This window comes from Oncorhynchus gorbuscha, linkage group LG04 (assembly GCF_021184085.1).
Source record: "Oncorhynchus gorbuscha isolate QuinsamMale2020 ecotype Even-year linkage group LG04, OgorEven_v1.0, whole genome shotgun sequence".
NCBI classification, from domain to species: Eukaryota; Metazoa; Chordata; class Actinopteri; order Salmoniformes; family Salmonidae; genus Oncorhynchus; species Oncorhynchus gorbuscha.
In genome coordinates this window covers 51,877,957-51,900,523 of record NC_060176.1, presented here as the reverse complement: position 1 = coordinate 51,900,523, position 22,567 = coordinate 51,877,957, and the positions used below count along the sequence as shown (strand labels likewise).

The 22,567-nt window shown below is 44.2% G+C and overlaps 1 protein-coding gene across 1 annotated transcript; it reads left to right on the top strand.

The window, feature by feature from the left end:
* The first annotated feature begins 97 nt into the window (after positions 1 to 97).
* LOC124034245 (THO complex subunit 5 homolog) lies at positions 98 to 21,839 on the top strand. The gene is made up of 20 exons (XM_046347151.1): positions 98 to 255; positions 6,319 to 6,433; positions 6,633 to 6,776; positions 6,883 to 6,996; positions 14,209 to 14,306; positions 14,449 to 14,595; positions 14,684 to 14,798; positions 15,059 to 15,191; positions 15,493 to 15,570; positions 15,705 to 15,751; positions 16,654 to 16,753; positions 18,262 to 18,370; positions 18,446 to 18,547; positions 18,663 to 18,759; positions 18,868 to 18,979; positions 20,096 to 20,199; positions 20,436 to 20,523; positions 20,668 to 20,783; positions 20,931 to 21,121; positions 21,211 to 21,839. Exons 2-20 carry the CDS (start codon positions 6,341 to 6,343, stop codon positions 21,272 to 21,274), a joined length of 2,052 nt encoding a protein of 683 aa, XP_046203107.1. The 5' UTR covers positions 98 to 255; positions 6,319 to 6,340; the 3' UTR covers positions 21,275 to 21,839.
* Positions 21,840 to 22,567: the final 728 nt, after the last annotated feature.

Below are 22,567 nucleotides of genomic sequence, written 5' to 3'. Positions count from 1 at the left end.
GGGGCAGGCTGTCATTGTAAATAATTTGTTTTTAATGGACTTGCCTAGTTAAATAAAGGTTAATTGAAGACAATGAACTAGCTGAGGCGCGGTACTCCAGTAGCCTAGATGGCGGTATGCCTCACTAATGTACCCGCTGCCATGACCAACGAAAAAGACTGTTACCCATAGTGCTTTGCGTTGGAACTGGAATCTACGAGCTTAATGGATAAATGAACGTTCTGGATTTTGTTTACCGTATTTTATATCGTTTTGGTGAGTATATCGTGTGTGGTGCCTGCAATAATTGTTATTGCTACTTTGATAGCTAGCTTGTGTATTTACTAACTTTAGCTGGCTAGCAACTCCATCGTTATAAAAAAATATTAGCCATTTTGGCCAGAGCATAGGTATAAAGGACTCATCGTGGATAACTCAGTTTGGCATGGACATAATCGCATATTGCCTAGAAAGCCGACATTGAATTCTACGTCGGCAGCATTGAGCGTTTGAATCAGGAAAGTTCTCTCATGACCTCTACAAAGCCTCCACTTTACTGGTTGTCTGACCATGCGGTTGGCCCTTTATCCACTATATCTACAGAATTGTAATTACATCAACTTTTCAAAGCGCTGGTAGCGCAAAGTGTGTTCGGAGTTATCAGCTGGAGCATGCGCAGGAGCATGTAACGTGCACGGCGCATGCTTCAGGTGCTATACATTTGAATGCATCAGAATCACAGCATTAATCATGCTACAACGCACCAATAGGATCTCGCTAGCTCCTGCGTGGCTTTGCTCACCTCCTTGCTGGTTCTACGCACTGCTTCATTTGCTCCCACTGTAAACGACCTTATTTTGGGTTAGTTATAGCTCTGATATTTGCACAACGGAAAGCATTCAAGTGAAATATCTCCCGCATTTAACCCAACCCCTCTGATTGATACCATTCAATTGACTCCATTCCAACCAATTATTATGAGCTATCCTCCCCTCAGCATCCTCCACTGTACTTAACCTGAATCCAGAAAATGAATGGTGAACGCAAACATTGTTATACTATTTGTTATGTTCTGTTAATTACTGATGTCCCCTTTAAGGATGGAGCACCCTTGATCATGCGCAGTGTTCTATGTTATTCTGGTACTAACTCTGAGTAAATGTGAAGCTCCAGTTCAATTGCTTTGTATTCCGAGTCTTTCTTATTATATAAATAAGTACTAAGTGTTAAGACACTACACTATTGATAGTTTCAGATGATTTCAGGGTTTGTATATTGATTTATCTCAAATGTCATCTGATGCATTTGTTCCAGACTGAATTGTTGAATCAAACTTTTTGCCGCCAGCTCCTGATATCAGGGCATTAAATATCCTGTCCCGAGTTTGTTTTACACAGTTTTCCATGGTTAAGCTAGCTGGCTAGTTTAACAATGCTGGTTTTAGTCAACTTGGCCAAACTTTTTAAATACTGCATTGACTTAACGAGTCACACAATTATGCAACTTTTTCGCTGGAACTAAACTTAAATGCATTGTTTAGTTGAATAGTCATGGCTGCTGGTTCGAGCTGTCGTGCCGTAAGACAACGGTGGCGAAGCATATCATTGCTACTTAATTCAAGTAAAATATTTAACTTTTTGGGTGACCAACTAAATTCACATAAATGTTATCTGTCACTCATTGAACGTCTAAGTGGTGGGTCTGTTCTATTTGCACTATTTCTATGCTTCCCAGTCTGAAGTTTTGTTTTTGCGTACAATGTGGTTATTTAAAACATTTCAGCGGTTTCGATGGTACAATGATTCTCTATACTTTGTTTTGTCGAACTGAAATTCGGCAAACTATTCAATGTTTCTACTAGGAAATGGCGGAGCGATTTCTGCATAATGTACCTTTATCGCAGATCCAAGTTCCGTTTTGAGCTCCACCGGAGTCATTGGCTAGGGTTAGCTGGACGTTTCTGACTGGTCTTGGAACTGTGACAACGGACAGCCTCTACCCGCATTGCTCGATGGGGTATCTAGTGATTTTTTTTTTGCCATCACAGCCAGATATGTACAGTCTTGTACCATTAACCTTTTCTAAACTGATATATTTATTGATTTACAGTGCATTCAGAAAGTATTCAGACCCCTTCACTTTTCCACATTTTGTTTACCTTAACCGTATTCTTAAACGGATGAAATATTCCCCCCCTTAATCTGCACACACATCCCCATAATTATAAAGCAAAAACGGGTTTAGATTTTTTTTGCACATTTATATATTTTTTTTACAAAGTCACATTTACATACAGTTGAAGTCAGAAGTTAGGTTACACCTAGGTTGGAGTCATTAAAACTCGTTTTTCAACCACGCCACACATTTCTGGTTAACAAACTATGGATTTGGCAAGTCTGTTAGGACATCTACGTTGTGCATAAAGTAATGTTTCCAACAATTGTTCAGACAGTGAAATAACCTATCACAATTCCAGTGGGTCAGAAGTTTACATACACTAGTTGACTGTGCCTTTAAACAGCTTGTAAAATTCCATAAAATGATTTCATGGCTTTAGAAACTTCTGACAGACAAATTGACATCATTTGAGTCAATTGGAGGTGGAGATGTATTTCAAGGCCTACCTTCAAACTCAGTCTCTTTGATTGACATCATGGGAAAATCAAAAGAAATCAGCCAGGACCTCAGAAAAAAAATTGTGGACCTCCACAAGTCTGGTTCATCCTTGGGAGTAGTTTCCAAACACCTGAAGGTACCATGTTCATCTGTACAAACAATAGTCTGCAAGTATAAACTCCATGGGACCACGCAGCTGTTATACCACTCGGGAAGGAGACTCATTCTGTGTCCTAGAGATGAACGTACGTTGGTGCGAAAAGTGCAAATCAATCCCAGAGCAACAGCAAAGGACATTGTAAAGATGCTGGAGGAAACGGGTACAAAAGTATCTACAGAGGGGCAAAAAAGTATTTAGTCAGCCACCAATTGTGCAATTTCTCCCACTTAAAAAGTTGAGAGGCCTGTAATTTTCATCATAGGTACACTTTAACTATGACAGACAAAATGAGAAAAACAAATCCAGAAAATTGGATTTTTAATGAATTTATTTGCAAATTATGGTGGAAAATAAACATTTGTTATTGACAATTCTTATCTCAATACTTTGTTATATACCCTTTGTTGACAATGACAGGTCAAATGTTTTCTGTAAGTCTTCACAAGGTTTTTTAAGTGGGAGAACTTGCACAATTGGTGGCTGACTAAATACTTTTTTTCTCCCACTGTATATCCACAGTAAAATGAGTCCTATATCAACATAACCTGAAAGGCCACTCTGCAAGGAAGAAACCTCTGCTCCAAACCCACCATAAAAGAGCCAGACTACGGTTTGCAACTGCACATGGGGAAAAAGTTCATATGTTTGGAGAAATGTCCTCTGGTCTGATGACACAAAAATAGAACTGTTTGGCCATAATGACCATCGTTATGTTTGGAGGAAAAAGGGGGAGGCTTGCAAGCCGAAGAACACCATCCCAACCGTGAAGCACGGGGTGGCAGCATCATGTTGTGAGGGTGCTTTGCTGCAGGAGGGACTGGTGCACTTCACAAAATAGATGACATCATGAGGAAAGAAAATTGTGGATATATTGAAGCAACATCTCAAGACATCAGTCAGGAAGTTAAAGCTTGGTCACAAATGGATCTTCCAAATGGACAATGACCCCAAGCATATTTCCAAAGTTGTGGCAAAATGGCTTAAGGACAACAAAGTCTAGATATTGGAGTGGCCATCACAATGCCCTGACCTCAAGCCTATAGAACATTTGTGGGCAGAACTAAAAAAAGTGTGTGCAAGCAAGGAGGCCTACAAACCTGACTCCGTTACACCAGCTCTGTCTGGAGGAATGGGCCAAAATTCACCCAACTTATTGTGGGACGCTTGTGGAAGGCTACCCAAAACGTTTGACCCAAGTTAAACAATTTAAAGGCAATGCTACCAAATACTAATTGAGTGTATGTAAACCTCTGACCCACTGGGAATGTGAAAGAAATAAAAGCTGAAATAAATCACTCTACTATTCTGACATTTCACATTCTTAAAATAAAGTGGTAATCCTAACTGACCTAAAACAAGGGAATTTTTACCAGGATTAAATGTCAGGAATTGTAAACTGAGTTTAAATGTATTTGGCTACGGTGTAGGTAAACTTCTGACTTCAACTGTACAAGTATTCAGACATATTACATTTACATAAGTATTTGACTCTTTACTCAGTACTTTGAAGCACATTTGGCAGCGATTACAGCCTCAAGTCTTCCTGGGTATGGCACTACAAGCTTGGCACACCTGTATTTCGGGAGTTTCTCAAATTTCTTCTCTGCAGATCCTCTCAAGCTCTGTCATGTTGGATGGGGAGTGTTGCTGCACAACTATTTTTAGGTTTTTCCAGAGATGTTTGTTCGAGTGGCTGGGCCACTCAAGGACATTTCAGAGACTTGTTCTGAAGCCACTCCTACGTTGTCTTGGCTGTGTGCTTAGGGTCATTGTCCTGTTGGAAGTTGAGCCTTCGCCCCGGTCTGAGGTCCTGGGCACTTTGGAGCAGATTTAAGTATCTCAGGACTTTGCGCCATTCATCCTTCCCTCAATCCTAACCAGTCTCCCAGTCCCTGCCGCTGAAAAATATCCCAACAGCATGATGCTGCCACCATGCTTCACCATAGAGATTGTGCCAGGTTACCGCCAGAAGTGCCGCTTGACATTCAGTCCAAAGAGTTCAGTATTGGTTTCATCAGACCAGATTTTTTTTTTTCATTGTCTGAGTGTCTTATGTGCTTTTGGCACATTCCAAGCAGGCTGTCATTTGCCTTTTACTAGGAGTGGCTTCCATCTGTCCACTCTACCATAAAGACCTGATTGGTGGAGTGTTGCTGAGATGGGAGAACCTTCCAGAAGGACAACCATCTCCACAGAGGAACTCTGAAGCTCTCTGAGTGACCATTGGGTTCTTGGTCACCTTCCTGACCAAGGCCCTTCTCCCCCGATTGCTCAGTTTGACCGGGCTGCCACATCTAGGAAGAGCCTTGGTGGTTCCAATCTTAAGAATGATGAAGGCCACTGTGTCTTTGGGGACCTTCAATGCTGTATAAATGTTTTTGTACCCTTCCCCAGATCTGTGCCTTGAGACAATCCTGTCTCAGACCTCTATTGACAATTCCTTCAACCTCATGGCTTGGTTTTTGATCTGACATGCACTGTCAACTGTGCGACCTTATATGGACAGGTTTGTGCCTTTCCAAATCATGTCCAATCAACTGAATTTAACAAAGGTGGACTCCAATCAACTCGTAAAAACATCTCACGGATGATCAATGGAAACAGGATGCACCTGAGCTCAATTTTGAGTCTCATAGCAAAGGCTCTGAATGCTTATGTAAATAAGATATTTTAGTAATTGTTTTGTTGTTGACATTTGCAGAAATTTCTAAGCCTGTTTTCACTTTGTCATTATGGGGTATTGTGTCAATTGAGGAAAAACATACATTTAATCATTTTTAGAATAGGGCTGTAACATAATGTGTAAAAAGGGAAGGGGTCTGAATACTTTCCGAATGCACTGTAAATCTGACTTTATTCGTGTGAGTAATCCAAGAATGTTACGTGTTAATTGACACGAACGCCAATGGCTAAATTTCCTCCGATCTCCTCATCACCACTCTATTGCCATTGAGGGTTTCCACCATGCTTCCGTTGTCAACTGGGTAGGGATTTCTATAGGTTTTACTGACACTATAATGGCACAGAAAAAAAGGCAAGTCCTCTATCTCTATGGGCCAAAGATAGGAATCTCCATTGGATTTGTATTAGTCCCCATTATGTATGTTGCCCGTACATTGCCAATGGGCTGTGCGGTGTATTCTGGGTACAATCCTGCAAAGAAAGCACTCCTTCAAGGAGTCAATTGGGTGCAAGCACAAAAACCCAACATGCGCATGAATTAAGTGAACTAGATGCTCAACATTACAAATATTTTCTGAGATTTGAGAATTAATTCTTTGTAATGTCATGATTTCAAAGCTATAATACATGTACTTTCGAGGAAAATATGCATGTTTCTCGACTCACTCGTACTTTTTAAATGGATTGTGTGACGATTATCTTAGCAACTGCGTTACGCAGCATGACAATGAACGTGATTGGTTGACAGTCTGTTGGGTGGGGCGTTATATGTTTCTCCATTCATTGGCCACTGGGATTCCTATCTCCTCCTTTCTCCAATATCTCTGTCGTGCCTAGCGTATCTAGCTATCTTTCTATATAAATACGTTTTCTCTATTTAGTGTCCTCTGACCTTCACAAGCCATGTCTGACGCCCTGAAGAAGCGCAAGTCGAAAGTGCTCCGCAGCGAGACGGGCACACCGGAGGGGAAATGCGGCCGTGGAGAAGGGGACCAGGTGAGCACTAGTCTCTCTAGACAGACAGGTTACCTTCCACAATATACCAATGGTGCTGTTGTCTGGGTTTTCAAATCTAGGTGAGCAAAGGAGTGAACAGCAGATACGGGTGGGCGGGCGCAAGTTGAGAATTGTAGGCCGAGGGGAGGCAGAGGAGTATGGAGGGAGCGGTACTGAAATTGACTGTGTGTGTTTTCAGGACATACGTGTGTACAGTGAGGAGGTGGAGCTAGATGGCAGGGACCCTGAAGAGGACTACCAGCAGTATAAACTGACCTGTGAAGCTCTGGCTAAACTGATGAACGACATCCAGGAGCTGAAAGCCAACGGTGCCAAGGATGGGGTGAGACACCCACTCAGTCAGAAAATCAGTGTCCTATATAATCAGACGCTACTCCGTCTTATAAAGGAATTGCTCTAACCCCCATGATGGCTGCCCTTCCCTCCAGTGTGTTGAGGTAGAGGAGAAGAGGATGCAGAGCTGTATCCACTTTATGAGCCTGAAGAAACTCAACCGCCTGGCTCACATGAGACTGAAGAGGGGGAGAGACCAGACACACGAGGTACTTACATACGAGATACATACAGTGAGGTCCAAAAGTATTTGGACAGTAGCAAGGTTTCCGTCCAGTTGGTGACATTTTCATGCAAATATTCTAGAATCCACATAAAGAAAATACGCTTATTTTACGCTTATTTTACGCTTATTTTTATTTTACGCTTATTTTTATTTTACGCTTATTTTTATTTTACACTTATTTTTATTTTACACTTATTTTTATTTTACGCTTATTTTTATTTTACGCTTATTTTTATTTTACGCTTATTTTTATTTTACACTTATTTTTATTTTACGCTTATTTTTATTTTATGCTTATTTTCCCACCAATAGTGGGTTGACACCAAATGGACTTGTTACAGGTAAAAAAAAATCAGTGCACGATGACTTATTGAACACAATGTACTTTTTCACTCAAGTTTTCATGTACCAAATAAAAATCTAAAGTTCGATGTGTCCCCATCACATTTTCAACTATACAGATACACGACATGGCCAAAAGTGTGTGAACACCTGCTCGTCGAAAATCTCATTCCAAAATCATGGGCATTAATATAGAGTTGAACCCCCCCCCCCCCCCGTTTGCTGTTATAACAGCCTCCACTCTTCTGTAAAGGCTTTCCACTAGATGTTGGAACATTGCTGCTGGGACTTGCTTCCATTCAGCCACGAGCAGTAGTGAGGCAGGGCACTGGTGTTGGGTAATTAGGCCTGGCTCGCAGTCGGCGTTCAAATTCATCCCAAAGGTGTTCGATGAGGTAGAGGTCAGGGCTCTGTGCAGGCCATTCAAGCTCTTCCACACTGATTTCGACAAGCCATTTCCTATGGACCTTGCTTTGTGCACAGGGGCATTGTCATGCTGGAACAGGAAAGGGCCGACCCCAAACTGTTGCCACAAAGTTGGAATCACAGAATCGTCTAGAATGTTCAGAATCGTCTATGCTGTAGCGTAAAGATTTCACTTTACTGGAACTAAGAGGCCTAGCCCAAACCATGAAAAACAGCCCCTGACCATTATTCCTCCTCCACCAAACTTTACAGTTGTCACTATGCATTCGGGCAGGTAGCGTTCTCCTGGATTCCGCCAAACCCAGATTCGTCCGTCCGACTGCCAAAGAATGCATTTCCGCTGCTCCAGTCCAATTGCGGCGAGCTTTACACCATTCTAGCCGACGCTTGGCATTGCGCATGGTGATCTTAGACTTGTGTGTGGCTGCTCTGCCATGGAAACCTGTTTCATGAAGCTGCTCACAAACAGTTCTTGTGCTGATGTTGCTTCCAGAGGTAGTTTGGAACTCGATAGTGAGTGTTGTAACAGAGGACAGACCGTTTTTAAGTTCTACGCGCTTCAGCATTTTGGTACCCTTCCCCAGATCTGTGCCTCGACACAATCCTGTCTCGGAGCTCTACAGACAATTCCTTCGACCTCATGGCTTGGTTTTTGCTCTGACATGCACTGTCAACTGTGGGACCTTGTATAGACCGGTGTGTGCCTTTCCAAAAAAACAAACATTTATTTTACCTTTTGATTTCAACTAGGCAAGTCAGTTAAGAACAAATTCTTACTTTCAATGACTGCATAGGAACAGTGGGTTAACTGCCTTGTTCAGGGGCAGAATGACAGATTTTCTTAACCTTGTTGTCAGCTCGTGCGATCTTGCAACCCTTCAGTTACTAGTCAAACACTCTAACCACTAGACTACCTGTCACCCCCAAATCATGTCCAATCAACTGAATTTACCACAGGTGGACTCCAAGTTGTAGAAACATCTCAAGCATGATAAATGGAAACAGGATGCACCTGAGATCAATTTTGAGTCTCATAGTAAAGGGTCTGAATACTTAGGTAAATAATGCATTTTAGACATTTTTGTTGACATTTGCAAACATTTATTAAAAACCTGTATTATGAGGGGGGGATTAATATAATGCATTTTAGAATAAGTCTGTAACGTAATAAAATGTGGAAAGGGGAAGAAATCCAGTTATGCTCTCCAACGAACCATCAAATCAGAGAGTAGAACAGGGACAATGCAAATAGTCTGGGTAGCCATTTGATTAGATGTTCAGGAGTCTTATGGCTTGGGGTAGAATCTGGTTAGAAGCCTCTTGGACCTAGACTTGGCGCTCAGGTACTGCTTGCCGTGCGGTAGCAGAGAGCAGTCTGACTAGGGTGGCTGGAGTCTGACAATTTTTAGGGCCTTCCTCGGACACTGCCTGGTATAGAGGTCCTGGTTGGCAGGAAGCTTGGCCCCGGTGATGTACTTGGCTGTATGCACTACCCGCTGTAGTGCCTTACGGTCGGAGGCCAAGCAATTGCCATACCAGGCAGTGATGCAAGCGTCAGGATGCTCTCGATGGTGCAGCTGTAGAACGTTTTGAGAATCTGAGGATCTATGGCAAATTTTGAGGAGGAATGGGTTTTGTCGTGCCCTCTTCATGACTGTCTTGGTGTGCTTGGACCATGTTAGCTTATTGGTGATGCCAACGAACTTGAAACTCTCAACCTGCTCCACTACAGCCCCGTCAATGAGAATGAGGGTGTGCTCGGTCGTCCTTTTCCTGTAGTCCACAATCATCTCCGTTGTCTTGATCGCGTTGAGGAAGAGGTTGTTGTCCTTGCACCACACAGTCAGGTCTCTGACGACCTCCTTATAGGCTGCCTCATTGTTTTTGGTGATCAGGCCTACCACTGTTGTGTCATCGGCAAACTTAACGAGGGTGTTGGCGTCCTGCCTGGCCGTGCAGTCATGAGTGAACAGGGAGTATAGGAGGGGAATGAGCACGCACCCCTGAGGTGCTCCCGTGTTGAGGATCATTGCGGCAGATTTGTTGTTACCTACCCTTACCACCTGGGTGCTGCCTGTCAGGCAGGCCAGGATCCAGTTGCAGAGGGAGGTGTTTAGTCCCAGGGTACTTAGCTTAGTGATGAGCTTTGAGGGCACTATGGTGTTGTCAATGAGTAGCATTCTCACATGGTGTTCCTTTTTGTCCAGGTGGGAAAGGGCAGTGTGGAGTGCGATAGAGATTGCATCATCTGTGGATATGTTAGGGTGGTATGCAAATTGGAGTGGGTCTAGGGTTTATGGGATAATGGTGCTGATGTGATCCATAACCAGCCTTTCAAAGTTTCTCATGGCTACATGTAGTCATTTATGCAGATTACCTTAGTGTTCTTGGGCACAGGCACTCTGGTTGTCTGCTTAAAACATGTTGGTATTACAGTTAGACAGGGAGAGGTTGAAAATGTCAGTGAGACACTTGCCAGTTGGTCAGCGCATGCTCAGAGTACACGTCCTGGTAATCCGTCTGGCCCTGCGGCCTTGAGAATGTTTACTTGTGTAAAGGTCTTACTCACATGGGCTGAGGAGAGTGTGATCACACAGTCTTCCGATCAGCTAATACTTTTCATGCATGTTTCATTGTTACTTGCCTCGAAGTGAAAATAGAAGTAGTTTAGCTTGTCTGGTAGACTTGTGTCACTGGGCAGCTCTCGGCTGTGTTTCCCTTTTGTAGTCTGTAATACTTTACAAGCCCTGCCACATCCGACAAGCTTTGGAGCCGGTGTAGTACGATTGTAGGCATCAGGATCTTGTCACGTTATCACTGCATTCAAATTGCCATTGATAAAATTAAATTGTGTCTGTTGTCCATAGCTTATGCCTGCCCATACCATAACCCTACTGCCACCATGGGTCACTGTGTTCACAACGTTTACATCAGCAAACAGCTCGCCCACACAACACCATACACATTGCCTGTGTTTGTGAGGCTTGTACATACTGTCAAATTCTCTAAAATTATGTTGGAGGCAGCTTATGGTAAAGAAATTGATGTTAAATTTTCTGGCAACAGCTCCGGTGAACATTCCTGCAGTCAGCATGCCAATGGCACGCTCCCTCAACCTGAGACATCTGTGGCATTGTGTTGTGTGACAACTGCACATTTTAGAGTGGCCTTATATTGTCCCCAGCACAAGGTGCACCTGTCTAATGATCATGTTAAACCTGTTTGGGAAAGGCGTGCCGCTAGTGGGGCACCTCAATAAAATCCGGTGAAATTGCAGAGCGCCAAATGAAATTACCATAAATATTTAACCTTCATAAAATCACAAGTGTAATACATCAAAATAAAGCTTAACTTCTTGTTAATCCATCCGCCCTGTCCGATTTCAAAAAGGCTTTACGGTGAAAGCAAACCATGCGATTATCTGAGGACAGCGCCCCGCATACCAACACATGGAAAACATATTTCAACCAGGCAGGTGCGACACGGAAGTCAGATATAGCGATGTAAAAAATGCCTTACCTTTGAAGATCTTCTTCTGTTGGCACTCCAAAAGATTCCAGTTACATCACAAATGGTCCTTTTGTTCGATAATGTCCTTCTTTATATCCATAAAAACTGTTTAGGTGGTGCGCTTCAGTCAATAATCCATCCAGTTTCCCTTCATCAAAATGCATACAAAATGAATCCAAACGTTACTAATAAACTTTTCCAAACAAGTCAAATGTTTTGTTACTAAAGCACGTTATACCACCCACCACTGCGACCTGTATGCTCTAATCGGCTGGCCCTCGCTACATATTTGTCGCCAGACCCACTGGCTCCAGGTCATCTACAAATCCATGCTAGGTAAAGCTCCGCCTTATCTCAGTTCACTGGTCACGATGGCAACACCCACCCGTAGCACGCGCTCCAGCAGGTGTATCTCACTGATCATGCCTAAATCCAACACCTCATTTGGCCGCCTTTCGTTCCAGTTCTCTGCTGCCTGTGACTGGAACGAATTCCAAAAATCGCTGAAGTTGGAGACTTTTATCTCCCTCACCAACTTCAAACATCTGCTATCTGAGCAGCTAACCAATCGCTGCAGCTGTACATAATCTATCGGTAAATAGCCCACCCAATTTACCTACCTCATCCCCATACTGTTTATATTTATTTACTTTTCTGCTCTTTTGCACACCAGTATCTCTACCTGTACATGACCATCTGATCATTTATCACTCCAGTGTTAGTTAATGTGTTAGTTAATCTTCAAATTAATTAATTATTCGCCTACCTCCTCATGCCTTTTGCACACAGTGTATATAGACAATTTTTTTTCTATCTACTGTGTTATTGACTTGTTAATTGTTTACTCCATGTGTAACTCTGTGTTGTCTGTTCACACTGCTATGCTTTATCTTGGCCAGGTCGCAGTTGTAAATGAGAACTTGTTCTCAACTAGCCTACCTGGTTAAATAAAGGTGAAATAAATAAAAATGTTTAAAAAATTATAATCAAACCTTAGGTATCCTAATACACAAATAAATGATAAAATGTAAGTTCATTACCGGATATAATTCAGAAAGAACATGCTTTCTTCCACACGCTTGGAAACACTACAGTCAAAATAGGAGCCACCTAGAAAAACTACAATTTCCGGGTCATATTTCCAAAAACCAGCCTGAAACTCTTTCTAAAGACTGTTGACATCTAGTGGAAGCCCTAGGAACTGCAATTTGGGAGGACTTGGACTTATAATTATAGTACGAGCCATTGAAAACAGTGGTAAGCTGAAATTATAATTTTTGGGGAATGGTTTGTCCTCTCTGTTTCGCCTGCCATATCAGTTCTGTTATACAGACAGACTTTAATATAATATATATAACTTTAACAGTTTTAGAAAACACTCAAGTTTCTATCTAAATGTAATTATATGCATGTCCTAGCTTCTGGGCCTGAGTGACAAGCAGTTTACTTTGGGCACGCTTTTCATCCGGACATGAAAATACTGCCCCCCCCATCCCAGAGGTGGATTGATTTTCATGGCAAAGGAGAAATGTTCACTAACAGGAATGTAAACAAATGTGTGCACAACAGTTCTCTAAAATAAGCTTTTTGTGCATATGGAACATTTCTGAGATCTTTTATTTCAGCCCATGAAACATGGGACCAACACTTTACGTGTTGTGTTTATTTTTTTGCTCAGTGTAGTGATATAAAATAAACAATGGAGCTCTATACAGGGTGTAACAGTGCCAGGTCAATGTGCAGGGGTATGAGGTGTCTGAGGTAGATATGTACATGAAGGCAGGGTAAATAGACTAGGCATCCGGATAGATAATAAGAGTAAGAATAGAATACAGAATGGCAGCAGCAAATGATGAGTTTGAAAGTGTGTGTTGTGTGGCGGCGGCGGGGGGGTTGTAAGTTAGTGTAGTAGTGGGAGTGTTTTTACAGTGCTTTCAGGTAGTATTCACAAGTTGTTGTTTTTTAAGTTTAAAAAAAAGAAAGTATTCCTCTTGACTTTTTCCACATTTTGTTGTGTTACAGCCTGAATTTAAAATGCTATTAAATTGAGGGATTGTTTTTGTCACTGGCCTACACACCGTACCCCATAATGTGAAGGTGGAATAATGTTAATTCGCAAATGTAGTAACAAAATGTTTTTTTTGTGATACATCCAACCAGTTTGACTCTGCAAACTTCTTGGATGTATTTTCAGTTTGTTTTTGTTTCAGATTATTTTGTGCCCAATAGAAATTAATGGGAAATAACGTATTTTGGAGTAGCATATTGTAAATTAGAATAGAATATGTTTCTGATAATCGTGAATAATGAGTGATGAAGTTGGAGGCATAACACACCCCCCAACACGCAATAAAGACTGTTAACCTCCCCTGTTATTGGTAATGGTGAGAGGTTAGACTGTCTTGGGGTAAGATCTTTGTACCTCTAACTTTATCACTCCTCATTCTTCACAATTCATTCAACATTATCCATAGTCATGAATGTAGAAGTGTTAAACATTATATTCTTATTTACAAAAAAAAGTGACTCAAATGAGTGCATTATTTACCATTCATTCCTATTAGGCACAAAATAATATGAATAATATGAAACACAACCAAAACAAATGGCAAATGCATCCATCAAGCTTGATGTAGTCATTGTGTGCTAGGAATATGGGACCAAATACTGAACTTGCTGTGATTTCTAAACAGTTCACCTGATATGGATGAAAATACCATCAAATCAAAGCTGACAGTCTGCACTTTAACCTCCATAGTCATGTGCTGGAGTAAAGAGACAAAACAGAACATTTGTCACTGTCCAAATACTTTTAGACCTCACTGTATTTACACTTTCAAACATTACATTATAGAAAACCCTCTACACACCCACAGCAAAAGTATCTAATACCCCTTCCTCCCCTCTCTCCCTCCAGGGCAAGCAGAGAGTGGATGTGTTGCACCTGCAGCTCCAGAACCTGCTCTATGAGGTCATGCACCTGCAGAAGGAGATCAGCAAGTGTCTGGAGTTCAAGTCAGTACCACTGGGGCTGGCTGGCTGGCTGGCTGGCTGGCTGGCTGGCTGGCTGGCTGGCTGGCTGGCTGGCTAAGTCCAGGAATGAGAAGCTTCGAGAGTATTGGTCTTTTCTAAGTTGTTGATTTTTGTTTGTGTCCAGGTCTAAACATGAGGAGATAGATCTGGTGAGTGTAGATGAGTTCTACCAGGAGGCCCCCCCTGAGATCTCCCGCACCCCCCTCACCAAGGACGACCCCCACCAACTCACACTGGCCAGGTTGGACTGGGAACTGGAGCAGAGGAAGAGGTGCCACATACACTGAGACACTGTTGTTCCTCTGTAGGTTGGCTAAGCAGTACATGAACTCCCACTTTTCTCTGGTGTGTGTGTGTAGGCTGGCTGAGCAGTACAAAGAGTCTCTGTCCAGTAAGGAGAAGATCCAGAAAGGCATTGAGGTGAAGAAGGAACACCTGAGTTCTCTACAGCCTGGACTCAACGCTATTATGCAGGTAACACACACACTCTCTCACACCCCCTAGAACCTGGACACAATGCGATTACACAGGTACAGTGACGCAAAGTGAACTTAAATATCCCTGGACAGAACAACACCAGTTCCACAGAGCTTTTACAAGTCCAGGGTTCTGTCTGGTATGGATGGCTGGACTTGTGCAAGATAACATGCACTGCAGGCAGGGCCTTCTGAAATGGTGTTGTACCCAGAATGTAACCTACCAGGCCTGAAACCTAAACATGTCTCACTCCCCAGGCATCCCTCCCGGTTCAGGAGTACCTGTCAATGCCGTTTGAACAGACCCAGAGACAGACAGAGATCGCCCGCCACCTTCCCCCCTCTCTCTACGTCCTCCTGGTACAGGCCAGCGCTTACGGACAGGCCTGCGGTGAGTGTTTTTGTATGTTTACTTAGATTTTGTGAAAAGTTTGATCATACCCACATCCTTAAACTTTAGGCGCTGGGCTAGTAAAGGATGCTTGTAAAGAACAGGAGGGCCCGCACACTGTTTATGCTCCCAGTTCACTGCTTCATTGACAACGTATCAATCCAAAACAGACTCTTCGCCAGCTTTACTTTCTTGTGAACACGATTTTTGTCTTTTTTTCCCCCTTTGTCAAATGATCAATTTTGTGGAGGGACAAGTCTTGGGACATGCGGTTTTCATGTTTCTATTTGTGTGTTTTCAGATAAGAGCCTGAGTGTGTCCATCAGTGGAGATGTGGACGAGGCCAAAGCTCTGTCTAAACCTCCAGAGGACTCCCAGGGTAAGACTGCTGTGTGTGTGTGCGTGCGTGCGTGCGTGCGTGTTCGACAGGGCAGTGATTATTTTTTGACTGTGCAGTGGTGAATTAATGAATTGTGTTGGTATTGAAATGTGTGTGATTTCTCTCCTCTCTAGATGATGATTCTGGTGACTCTGATGCAGAGGAGGAGCAGGAGAAGACGGTCTGTCCCACCCCATACTGCCACTAGAGGCCCTTCTAATACCATTCTGTACACACACAGACACGCGCACAAACACGTCAGGGTCAACGAGTTCACCTATCCTCTACATACATTGTTCCAACAACCTCTGCTGATACACACACACACAATATTATAGCAGACAGGGAAAGGGGGTCTATTGATCGCTTCCTGACAGGTGCCATGTGGTGGGTTCTGGGAAGCATGGATAAGATGGGTCACTGTAACCCAAGCCCACCCACAGTTGGCAGTCATACTCTTCACTCTCACACGTGTGTCATACTCCTCACACACACACTCCTTCACACACAACTTACACACTCCGAGACTGTCTGTGATTTGCTTGGTCACATTACTGCTGCACTGTCACTACACCTCAGCTGACCCTCCCTCCCTTCATCTAGTCTTTCTCTGTGAAATAATTCTGAGATGAAGGGCAAGCCCAGGTTAACTCTGTCCTCCTTTAGCCGGCTGCAATGATCGATCAGTTAGGATTATAGATTGTGTCCCAAAGAGCACCCTACTCCCTATATAGTGCACTGCTTTAGACCAGGGCCAGATATCCGTAAATCTGATTAATTAAGCAATAAGGCACGAGGGGTTGTGGTATATGGCCAATATACCACGGCTAAGGGCTGTTCTTATATTGGCCATATACCACAAACCCTCGAGGTGCCTTATTGCTATTATAAACTGGTTACCAACATAATTAGAGCAGTAACAAAAAGGATCTGGGGTCACTCCTGTCATGTACTGGTCTGATATAACACAGCTGTCAACCAATCAGCATTCAGGGCTCGAACCACCCAGCTTAAAATGAGCAGTAGAACATGATGGCATGATAAAATACTAATGGTAATACTCCCCCCTTTGTCTGTCTGTAGAAGAGGAGGCGACCTACTACAGGTGGTCAGCTGGATGATAAGAGACGTGAGATGCTGAAGAGACACCCTCTCTCTCTTTGCCTGGACCTCAAATGCAAAGGTACACACACACTGTTCCTGTGTGACAGGCAGCAGGACCCTGTCGCTGCTTCTCAGTCTCCCTTGGACAGTAGAGGAGAGAGGATCATTCAGCGATATATGATAGGACTGTTAGGAACTGATATTAATCGTGCTGATGAGGATTCTGTGGACAGTATATATGATGATAAATAGGTGGGTGCTTGTATTTGTCCTATTTCGATGATGGTTCGGTGCATAGATGACAGTGAATAAACTGTTCTTGTCCAATGGGCAATGACATCACTACAGAGGTTACACCAGGTCACCTCTCCTCTTCTGCCTCTGCAGTCAGACAGAACCCAATGACACCCTGAGAGACTGACACGCACACACTGCTTTTAATGCAGCAAACAGCCAAAAACTGCCCGTGGTTTAGAGGACAACAGAGAGAGCAAGAAGAGGCTGATGAAAATATCTAGAATAAGGTGTGACTGCTGCAGCCCTACACTGCTGCCAGCTCCACCTACACGCACTGTCCGCACCCGCTTGCCTATCAGTGGATGGATGAAGTTACGCCTGCAATGCTGAACCTCCTTCTCCACCTCCCCCTCCCTCTTCTCATCCCCATTTCCTTTCTTCCGCCCCTCGTCTTCTCCCCCTGTCAGCAGGGTATAAACAGTCCCTCTCTTCTCCTTGGCTCATCCTGTCCTATACAGCTACCCACACAGTAGCACTACGTGGCAGAGTGGGGCAGTGACCCCATGACATCATGCTATACATTGTACTATATAATTAAGTGTCAATTCACACTGAGATGACTGTTGCAGGTGGAACCTTTTGGCAGAGAGGCAATTTACCTTCCACAGTACATAGATACGCGTCCCAACTCCCTGTTTGCCGAATAGAATATACACATATACAGTGGGGCAAAAAAGTATTTAGTCAGCCACCAATTGTGCAAGTTCTCCCACTTAAAAAGATGAGAGAGGCCTGTAATTTTCATCATAGGAACACTTCAACTATGACAGAAAAAAGGGGGGGAATCCAGAAAATCACATTGTAGGATTTTTAATGAATTTATTTGCAAATTATGGTGGAAAATAAGTATTTGGGCAATAACAAAAGTTTATCTCAATACTTTGTTATATACCCTTTGATGGCAATGACAGAGGTCAAATGTTTTCTGTAAGTCTTCACAAGGTTTTCACACACAGTTGCTGGTATTTTGGCCCATTCCTCAATGCAGATGTCCTCTAGAGCAGTGATGTTTTGGGGATGTTGCTGGGCAACATGGACTTTCAACTCCCTCCAAAGAAATAAATATTTTTTTGACCCACTGTATATATAAGTAGATGGCATCATGCTCACAGACACACCCAGTGAACCTCCTCTCTCTCTCTCTGTCTCTCTCTCTGTCTCTCTCTCTGTCTCTCTCTCTGTCTCTCTCTCTGTCTCTCTCTGTCTCTGTCTCTCTCTCTCTCTCTGTCTCTCTCTCTGTCTCTGTCTCTCTCTGTCTCTCTCTGTCTCTCTCTCTGTCTCTCTCTCTAGACGGCAGTGTGCTGCATCTGTTCAACTACTACCTGATGAACCTGAACATCATGACTGTCAAGGCCAAAGTCTCCACCGCCACAGACCTCACTGGAGCCATCAGCGCAGGGTACGTCTCAGCGACCCGTGTTTGTTGGAGCTTGGAGTGTGTGACCTGTGCTGTAACAATTGTTTTCTCTCTCAGGGAGCTGTTAAATTCTGACACGCTTCTCAACTGCCTGTATGCTAATGACCAGGGCCGCGAGACACCCAACCCCGCTAACCGTTACCAGTTTGATAAAGTGGGGTATGGATGCCTCCCTAATGCCAGACCCCTGTATACACACCTTATACAATTTGCTTCAGTATCAATACACATATTGTAGGATCAGTATGGCTAATTATGTTGTGTTTTCTTGCAGGATTAGTTCGTTTGGAGACTACGTGGCAGAGTTGGGTCATCCCTACCTGTGGGTGCAGAGTCTAGGAGGACTGCAGTTCCCAAGTGATGCCCCAGAGGTGTGTGTGGGTGGCCCTGCCATTGTGTATAGTAAAATGTCTCCTGCTATGGGGTGTGCTTTCTGTGTGTGTCTAACCCTGCTATGTGTGTGTGTGTGTGTTTTTCAGGGTTTGCGTGCAGGCAGTTCTCTTAGTGCCAGTCACATGGAGAGCACCATGAAGCTGCTGAGAGGACGAGTCCAGTCCCGCCTGGCCCTGCACAAACAGTTCTCCTCACTAGGTACACACACGCCTGGCCCTGCACAAACAGTTCTCCTCACTAGGTAGACACACGCTTGGCCCTGCACAAACAGTTCTCCTCACTAGGTAGACACACGCTTGGCCCTGCACAAACAGTTCTCCTCACTAGGTAGACACACGCCTGGCCCTGCACAAACAGTTCTCCTCACTAGGTAGACACACGCCTGGCCCTGCACAAACAGTTCTCCTCACTAGGTATACACACGTCTGGCCCTGCACAAACAGTTCTCCTCACTAGGTAGACACACGTCTGGCCCTGCACAAACAGTTCTCCTCACTAGGTATACACACGTCTGGCCTGACCACACAACAGTTCTCCTCACTAGGTAGACACACGTCTGGCCTGATCATAAACAATTCTCCTCACTAGGTAGACACGCGTCTGGCCCTGCACAAACAGTTCTCCTCACTAGGTAGACACACGCCTGGCCCTGCACAAACAATTCTCCTCACTAGGTAGACACACGCCTGGCCCTGCACAAACAGTTCTCCTCACTAGGTATACACACGCCTGGCCCTGCACAAACAGTTCTCCTCACTAGGTAGACACACGTCTGGCCTGACCATAAACAGTTCTCCTCACTAGGTAGACACACGTCTGGCCCTGCACAAACAGTTCTCCTCACTAGGTACACACACGCCTGGCCCTGCACAAACAGTTCTCCTCACTAAGTAGACACACGCCTGGCCCTGCACAAACAGTTCTCCTCACTAGGTAGACACACGTCTGGCCCTGCACAAACAGTTCTCCTCACTAGGTAGACACACGCCTGGCCCTGCACAAACAGTTCTCCTCACTAGGTAGACACACGTCTGGCCTGACCACACAACAGTTCTCCTCACTAGGTAGACACACGCCTGGCCCTGCACAAACAGTTCTCCTCACTAGGTAGACACGCGTCTGGCCCTGCACAAACAGTTCTCCTCACTAGGTAGACACACGCCTGGCCTGACCACACAACAGTTTTCCTCACTAGGTAGACACACGCCTGGCCTGACCATAAACAGTTCTACTCACATTTCTCATCTCCAGCTACACACACAGACAAAATAACCTGTCTTCTGCATGCTGTTGGTATTGTTTGTCTGTTTTCAGAGCACAGTATAGTTCCAGTGTCCACGGAGTGCCAGCACCTGTTCCCTGCTAAGGTTCTCTCCCGCCTGGCTCGCTGGACAACCATGTCACATCAGGAGTACACAGTAAGACACGCACAACCTCCCGTTTTGTTTCATCTCGCTACGCAATCGAGGAGTACACAGGAAGTGCACAATCTTGACTACAACTCAACCTCGCACTCACTATAACTTCTGATTCTCATTGGCGCTGCGGTGTAGATGGTGTCGCTATAAAAAGCATTTTATAAATCAAGGTGGTTTAATTAAGTAAAACGTATACTGGTAGCTTACTTTTCTTCGTGTGTTCTATCTCTCTCTAGAATCTGTCGTTCACGCAGCACGTGTCAGATGCAGGTCTGGCTCGGGAAACGGACCTGTTCTTCATGGCTGTGGTGGAGAGAGGAACAGGTAAAGATCAGGGCCCAAAGAGATGATTCACTTCTCAATATATGAAGACATTCCTGACGAAATGGAGGCCTCTCTGTTTTCTTTGTTTGGACCATAAGATAAGAAAAGTCTGGAACCATAAACTATTTATCCCCCCCCCCTCAGCTCGTCTTCAGGCTGCAGTGGTGTTGAACCCCCGTTATCCAGAAGTCTCTCCTCTGTTTGCTCTTTCACTCAGCTGGAAGGGCGAATGCAGTGGACGTACAGATGACAACCTTAGAGTGAGTGTATATACACACACACACTCATCACGCACTGAATATGAGACCCTAACCCAGGGGAGGATCTCTATATTTTGTTATGTCCTTTGATGTCAGTGGTTAGTCATGCACACCGGCTGTGACTGACATGTGTATCCCCTCCCCCAGGCCATGGAAAGTGAGGTGAATGTGTTTAAGTCAGAGCTCCAGGGGCCCCGCCCAGGACACCAGCTGCTGACCAATCAGGTGGCTCGTCTCTGTGTCTGTCTGGACGTATACCTGGAGACCGACGGACAAGATGACAGCGTGGAGGGACCGCGGGAGTTTCTCAGAGAGAAGATGTGTCTACGCACCGTAAGGTACGTACATACACACGCGCGCGCGTACACACTCCTACACTCCTTTCGCAGTAATTCTGACAGCGTGTTTCTCTCTGGTTGTGTTTCAGGGGTCCGAACCGTCTGAAGCCGTTCAAGTACAACCATCCCCAGGGCTTCTTCAGTCACCGCTGACCTCCCCCTTAACCCCTATCCCTTCACCTCTTATATCTTACAGCTGATTTCATAGCCCACCTCCAGGCTTCTTCAGTCACCCCTGACCTCCCCCTTAACCCCTATCCCTTCACCTCTTATATCTTACAGCTGATTTCATAGCCCACCTCCAGGCTTCTTCAGTCACCCCTGACCTCCCCCTTAACCCCTATCCCTTCACCTCTTATATCTTACAGCTGATTTCATAGCCCACCTCCAGGCTTCTTCAGTCACCCCTGACCTCCCCTTAACCCCTATCCCTTCACCTCTTATATCTTACAGCTGATTTCATAGCCCACCTCCAGGCTTCTTCAGTCACCCCTGACCTCCCCCTTAACCCCTATCCCTTCACCTCTTATATCTTACAGCTGATTTCATAGCCCACCTCCAGGCTTCTTCAGTCACCGCTGAACCTGACCTTCTGCCACGTCCCTTCCTTCATATCCCCCTGTTTTTTTAATACACCGTAGTTTTGTCTGTTTTAGTTTCACACATTCTGTGTGTTGGTTGGACAATAAAAAGCTAGTGATTTTGTTTGAATCAGCAAGTTCTTGGTATTTTGGTGTTATTCTTCACTGCTATGATTTATGTTCAGCTGTATTCTATCATGAATTACCTCTCCTTTCTTCTTTTAGCTATTGCATATTTCATCATCTCTCCCCCTCTTTTTATTTTCTCTGCATCGGATCACATTATTTTATGGCTTTTATTATCTTGGCTCAGCACTTCTCTAAGCTGACTCATGCCCACTGGTTCTGGAAATACAGAGAATACATTATCACACACACATACACCTAAAAATGCATTCCCTGTCCTGTAGTTAGTGTAGTAAGAGCTGATAACAGGACTACTGGTGGACTGCATCACTGCTCTGGATTTAAACAGACATTGGTGCAGCATCACAGAACCCCAGTAGCCCTCCCCTGCAGGACATGCATTCCACTGTTAGGATGTAGCCACTGTGTTTTTTGGGGGGCTCCTTATGCCATGGTGATCATTCTGAGGATGTTTTTGGGGGGCTCCTTATGAAATGGTGATCATTCTGAGGATGTTTTTGGGGGGCTCCTTATGAAATGGTGATCATTCTGAGGATGTTTTTGGGGGGCTCCTTATGCCATGGTGATCATTCTGAGGATGTTTTTGGGGGCTCCTTATGAAATGGTGATCATTCTGAGGATGTTTTTGGGGGCTCCTTATGAAATGGTGATCATTCTGAGGATGTTTTTGGGGGCTCCTTATGAAATGGTGATCATTCTGGGGATGTTTTTGGGGGCT